Source organism: Primulina eburnea, chromosome 10 (genome assembly GCF_022965805.1).
Source record: "Primulina eburnea isolate SZY01 chromosome 10, ASM2296580v1, whole genome shotgun sequence".
Taxonomy (NCBI): domain Eukaryota; kingdom Viridiplantae; phylum Streptophyta; class Magnoliopsida; order Lamiales; family Gesneriaceae; genus Primulina; species Primulina eburnea.
This window is the reverse complement of record NC_133110.1, coordinates 27,282,523-27,289,238: the sequence shown is the minus strand read 5'-3', so window position 1 is coordinate 27,289,238 and position 6,716 is coordinate 27,282,523. Positions and strand designations below refer to the sequence as shown.

At 41.7% G+C, this 6,716-nt stretch overlaps 1 protein-coding gene across 1 annotated transcript; it reads right to left on the bottom strand.

Moving 5' to 3' along the window:
* Window positions 1-5,317: 5,317 nt before the first annotated feature.
* Window positions 5,318-6,376, bottom strand: LOC140802824 (uncharacterized). Its single transcript, XM_073158444.1, has one exon. The coding sequence runs from the start codon at window positions 6,374-6,376 to the stop codon at window positions 5,318-5,320; it is 1,059 nt and encodes a 352-aa protein (XP_073014545.1).
* Window positions 6,377-6,716: the final 340 nt, after the last annotated feature.

Sequence of the window (6,716 nt, the reverse complement as noted above, 5' to 3'; positions counted from 1 at the left end):
GGTTTACTGACGTCAGTCCCTAAGTTTTAATCCTCTAAGGGGGCGAGGCCATAAAACAGTTCTATCCCACTGTTAAGGGCCATATGTTGGAATTCCACCCATTTTCAGGGAATCCTCACAGTGTCAAACATAAACGTAATAACTTTCGTAAAACTGTATGGACAAAACAACGGTCCTCGACCGTATTTTTAAACCACAAAACAAAATTTTCACATATGCATAAAACCGAAATTTAAAACAGCCCACTTACAATGATTGTTGATACTAAAAACGTGGTGGCTAGGCTCGAAAATAGGGTCGCTTCTTGCTCCTTCTTCGGACAGACCTTCGGCTTGAATTCTTGAACGATTTTCGGGCAGAGTTTGGCTATGGGAGAGTTGCTGAATTTTTGAGATTTCAGCAAGGGGATTTTCGAATTTTAAATGTGATGAATGGCTAGGTATGGTGCACTATTTATAGGGGAGAGGGTTAAGCTAAATTTGGTGGCTAAATCCTTACCAAAATTTGTGTCCAAATCTAATAAATTGGTTTCAATTATTTCTTGCTATTCTCGAAAATTTAGCTTCATAAATTGTGGGATTTAATCCTTAATCTATTGCTCTCAATTTGGTTCGAAATCTAGGTTGCTAAGTGGGAAGGAATTTTGAGCCAACTTGGATGATTTGCTTCCAACCAATAAAGTAAAATAATTTGGCATATAATATGGTTGGATTTTTCGAAAATCCCTAGCAAAATCATGCCTTAATTCTTCTAACTTGTATAATATCCTAATCTTCTAAATCTTCTTACCTATTTTCAAAATTTTAGTATGCCTAAGTGTAGGTATTATTTACTTGGTAAAAGATTTCTCACAATTAATTCCCCAAGGTTCATATCTCATTATATTATTTATTTATTTTACACAAGAATATCAAATCCTACAATCTTTAAAAAAATTCGGTTCTCACATTCCTCCCTTCTTATGAGAAGTTTCGTCCTCGAAACTTGAGTTGGCTGGGTCTCCAAATAGGTAGGGATATTCCTTTCCCTTACAATCTACTACCGCATTATTTCTTGCTAACCAGTCCATTCCTAAGATGATATCGAAATTGACCATGATCAACTGTATCAGGTCGGCTCTAAAAATCTAATTACCAGTACTGATTTTTCAATCTCTGTAATTTCGTCAGTTTCAATGGCTCTACTAGTAGGCGTGGCTAGTTGGAAAGGTTCGGTTAGTATATCGGGTTTGCGTCCCAACTTCTTACCAAGTCTCTTAGATGTACGAGAATGTGTAGCGCCACAGTCAAATAACACATAAGCAGGCTCTTGCTGAAAAAAGTATGGTACCTGACACAACATCGCTTGCATCATCTACCTCCTCCTGCGTCATGACAAACACCCTGGCATTTGGTTTGTTCTCCCGTGGTTTATTGGCATTCGCCCCTGGGCTTGACCCGTCTCCTTTACTTGGTCCAGTTGTTTTGTTGGTGGCGATTGGACAATCTGCCATACGGTGTCCTGGTTTCCCGCATCCAAAGCAGACTCCGCTGGCTCTACGACATTCTCCCAGGTGTCGTAAGTGGCAAGTTGGGCAAGGCTTAATGGCTTGGTAGCCTGAGGCAGGCGAAGTCCCTTGAGATGGTTCGCCGGAATGGTTCGGTTTCTTGAACGATTGACTGCCATGAGATGACTGATCATTCATAGGCCTTTTGTTCCTAATCTCCTTCTCTCTGCGCTGGATATCAGTTTCAGCTCGGATTGCTGCGCCCATCAAGTCTGAGAAGTTCGCAGGTTGGTAGTCTGCCAAAGCCGACTGTATTCTGCTGTTCAAACCCTTTTTGAAGCGGTGTAATTTCAGAACTTCGTCCGCCATGATTGCCGGAGCATAAGATCCTAAGGCGTTGAACTGGGAGGTGTATTCTACAACTGACATGTCCGGAGTTTGAGTGAGGTTTTCAAATTCACTCAGTTTCTGCAGTCTGACCTCGGCTGGATAATACTGTTTCAGAAAGGCTTCTCGAAATCGCTGCCAAGTCATTGGTCCTGCAGCTGTCATGGCTGGCGAGATTGCTTCCCACCAATTTCCTGCTTTATCTTCCAGGAACGGCACAGTCACGTCCAATTTCAGTGCCTCGGGAACTTCCAATAGGCGATGTTGAGTCTCTACACCTTTCAGCCAACTCTGGCTAACTTCAGGGTCAGCGGCTCCACTGAAGGTTGGACACCTATTCTTGCGGAGTGACTCATAGTGGAACTTGATTCCATTTGGTGGTGGAGGTGGTGGTGGCTGATTGGCGTTCGGGTTTCCCAACCCTTGCAGTGTTGTCGCCACAATAGTGGCTATGGCCATAAGATCAGCTTGGATTAAGTTTATTGCCGGCGGGGGTCCATTTCCTTGCTCGTTCTCCTGTCCGCCTTCACGGTTGATATTAGCATAACGCGGGTTGCGGTTCTGTCTTGGGGGTCTGCCGGCCATTTCCTACAGATTGCAAGTTCTAAGAATTTGTTTTACGAGAAAAGTTCATACAATAGGGTCTGCTGAAATAAATTGAAATCAATGAATCAAATAGAACAAATTTTTATTGATTTCTCAAGCAGAAAAATAAATGAACATGACAATCTAAATGAAATAAATGTACTGAACCAATCTAAATGAAATAAATGTGCAGAATGAAATAGGACATAATAAAATGTCAAGGACATATAGAGTTCAATAAATAACAATTCGAAAATTTTCCAAAAATGGCAAGTTTTGAGATAGACATATGGATTCGAAGGGTATATCGAGAGGATTCCAGAACAGTCGACGGAACCTAATTCGGAGTTTTCTAGGAAAAAAAATCGAAGGACATAAGCTGGCGGGTTGACTCGTTGGTTCGGCCGAGTTGACTCGCCGGGTTGACTCGCCGGAGTACGGTCGGAGTAAAGGCGTGTGTCGGCGAAGGGGTCAGCATCAAGGAATCGGTAGTGGCACGACAAGAATCGGTCGGAAAGCTACTTAATTTGGCAGGAACTCGCGAGAAATCGGTCGACTCACTTGATATTGGGCGTTTCTGATTGGTTGATCTGATCCCGAAATTTATTCTTGGGGAAAATTACCCATGGATCATAGATTGTTTGGGTCAAATTAATTGAAAATCGGAGTAGGTTTTGTAGGGTAATTGGACGAAATAATATTCGGAGTTAGGGTTCGTACGCCAAATTCGTAGATCTGAAATTCCCGTTTCACAAGAAGACGAAATCCAAAATTGATTGAGGGCTTTTGTTCGTTTTGTTGAGATGATTCTAGAACTGGTCTCCGATCGAAGAACGGGTACCGGGAGCGGCCGGAATCGGCGGAAAAGCGGCGCGCGCACTAAGGGCCTGTTTGGCCGAAATTTTCCGAATTTTCCGATTTTTTTTTTTTTTTTGAAAATCGATTTTTCCCACTCGGATTATGAACCCGGCGGCTCTGATACCACTTAAATGTCACGCCCCGAGACCGAGGTTAGTCAACATCGGCGTTGTTTATCAATCACACAATTAAAAACAACCAGCCTCGTAGCACAGTATAAACCGAAATACCAGTTTATTAATCATAATTTCTCAAAACTTGAGTCTTTACGACTGAAATAACTAATGCGACAGAACTAAATGCGGAAACGTCTTACAATTTATTTAATCATAAATTTCGAAATATAATCTATTACTAATCTGGAAAATCACCAACCCCAAAATTGATCCGTCTCTTCGTCCTCGACCTGCTCTTCGGACTTATCTGGGAGGGGAGAGTAAGGGGGATGAGTATTTTGGGAATACTCAGTAAATGGGGGACTTTGAACACAACATAAGCAATTTAATAACATTTTCGAAACATATCATAAACGTACAGCATGCTTTTCATAATCGTAACGTAAATTCCATAACATAATAACACTGCGATTTTTCACCTTTAACGGTTTACTGACGTCAGTCCCTAAGTTTTAATCCTCTAAGGGGGCGAGGCCATAAAACAGTTCTATCCCACTGTTAAGGGCCATATGTTGGAATTCCACCCATTTTCAGGGAATCCTCACAGTGTCAAACATAAACGTAATAACTTTCGTAAAAATGTATGGACAAAACAACGGTCCTCGACCGTATTTTTAAACCACAAAACAAAATTTTCACATATGCATAAAACCGAAATTTAAAACAGCCCACTTACAATGATTGTTGATACTAAAAACGTGGTGGCTAGGCTCGAAAATAGAGTCGCTTCTTGCTCCTTCTTCGGACAGACCTTCGGCTTGAATTCTTGAACGCTTTTCGGGCAGAGTTTGGCTATGGGAGAGTTGCTGAATTTTTGAGATTTCAGCAAGGGGATTTTCGAATTTTAAGTGTGATGAATGGCTAGGTATGGTGCACTATTTATAGGGGAGAGGGTTAAGCTAAATTTGGTGGCTAAATCCTTACCAAAATTTGTGTCCAAATCTAATAAATTGGTTTCAATTATTTCTTGCTATTCTCGAAAATTTAGCTTCATAAATTGTGGGATTTAATCCTTAATCTATTGCTCTCAATTTGGTTCGAAATCTAGGTTGCTAAGTGGGAAGGAATTTTGAGCCAACTTGGATGATTTGCTTCCAACCAATAAAGTAAAATAATTTGGCATATAATATGGTTGGATTTTTCGAAAATCCCTAGCAAAATCATGCCTTAATTCTTCTAACTTGTATAATATCCTAATCTTCTAAATCTTCTTACCTATTTTCAAAATTTTAGTATGCCTAAGTGTAGGTATTATTTACTTGGTAAAATATTTCTCACAATTAATTCCCCAAGGTTCATATCTCATTATATTATTTATTTATTTTACACAAGAATATCAAATCCTACAATCTTTAAAAAAATTCGGTTCTCACATTCCTCCCTTCTTATGAGAAGTTTCGTCCTCGAAACTTGAGTTGGCTGGGTCTCCAAATAGGTAGGGATATTCCTTTCCCTTACAATCTACTACCGCATTATTTCTTGCTAACCAGTCCATTCCTAAGATGATATCGAAATCGACCATGATCAACTGTATCAGGTCGGCTCTAAAAATCTAATTACCAGTACTGATTTTTCAATCTCTGTAATTTCGTCAGTTTCAATGGCTCTACTAGTAGGCGTGGCTAGTTGGAAAGGTTCGGTTAGTATATCGGGTTTGCGTCCCAACTTCTTACCAAGTCTCTTAGATGTACGAGAATGTGTAGCGCCACAGTCAAATAACACATAAGCAGGCTCTTGCTGAAAAAAGTATGGTACCTGACACAACATCGCTTGCATCATCTACCTCCTCCTGCGTCATGGAAAACACCCTGGCATTTGGTTTGTTCTACCGTGGTTTATTGGCATTCGCCCCTGGGCTTGACCCGTCTCCTTTACTTGGTCCAGTTGTTTTGTTGGTGGCGATTGGACAATCTGCCATACGGTGTCCTGGTTTCCCGCATCCAAAGCAGACTCCGCTGGCTCTACGACATTCTCCCAGGTGTCGTAAGTGGCAAGTTGGGCAAGGCTTAATGGCTTGGTAGCCTGAGGCAGGCGAAGTCCCTTGAGATGGTTCGCCGGAATGGTTCGGTTTCTTGAACGATTGACTGCCATGAGATGACTGATCATTCATAGGCCTTTTGTTCCTAATCTCCTTCTCTCTGCGCTGGATATCAGTTTCAGCTCGGATTGCTGCGCCCATCAAGTCTGAGAAGTTCGCAGGTTGGTAGTCTGCCAAAGCCGACTGTATTCTGCTGTTCAAACCCTTTTTGAAGCGGTGTAATTTCAGAACTTCGTCCGCCATGATTGCCGGAGCATAAGATCCTAAGGCGTTGAACTGGGAGGTGTATTCTACAACTGACATGTCCAGAGTTTGAGTGAGGTTTTCAAATTCACTCAGTTTCTGCAGTCTGACCTCGGCTGGATAATACTGTTTCAGAAAGGCTTCTCGAAATCGCTGCCAAGTCATTGGTCCTGCAGCTGTCATGGCTGGCGAGATTGCTTCCCACCAATTTCCTGCTTTATCTTCCAGGAACGGCACAGTCACGTCCAATTTCAGTGCCTCGGGAACTTCCAATAGGCGATGTTGAGTCTCTACACCTTTCAGCCAACTCTGGCTAACTTCAGGGTCAGCGGCTCCACTGAAGGTTGGACACCTATTCTTGCGGAGTGACTCATAGTGGAACTTGATTCCATTTGGTGGTGGAGGTGGTGGTGGCTGATTGGCGTTCGGGTTTCCCAACCCTTGCAGTGTTGTCGCCACAATAGTGGCTATGGCCATAAGATCAGCTTGGATTAAGTTGATTGCCGGCGGGGGTCCATTTCCTTGCTCGTTCTCCTGTCCGCCTTCACGGTTGATATTAGCATAACGCTGGTTGCGGTTCTGTCTTGGGGGTCTGCCGGCCATTTCCTACAGATTGCAAGTTCTAAGAATTTGTTGTACGAGAAAAGTTCATACAATAGGGTCTGCTGAAATAAATTGAAATCAATGAATCAAATAGAACAAATTTTTATTGATTTCTCAAGCAGGAAAATAAATGAACATGACAATCTAAATGAAATAAATGTACTGAACCAATCTAAATGAAATAAATGTGCAGAATGAAATAGGACATAATAAAATGTCAAGGTCATATAGAGTTCAATAAATAACAATTCGAAAATTTTCCAAAAATGGCAAGTTTTGAGATAGACATATGGATTCGAAGGGTATATCGAGAGGATTCCAGAACAGTCGACGGAACCGA

Bases quoted from the DNA above. Each gene is read 5' to 3' on its own strand.
- LOC140802824 (XM_073158444.1), bottom strand. From the start codon at position 6,376: ATGGCCGGCAGACCCCCAAGACAGAACCGCAACCAGCGTTATGCTAAT.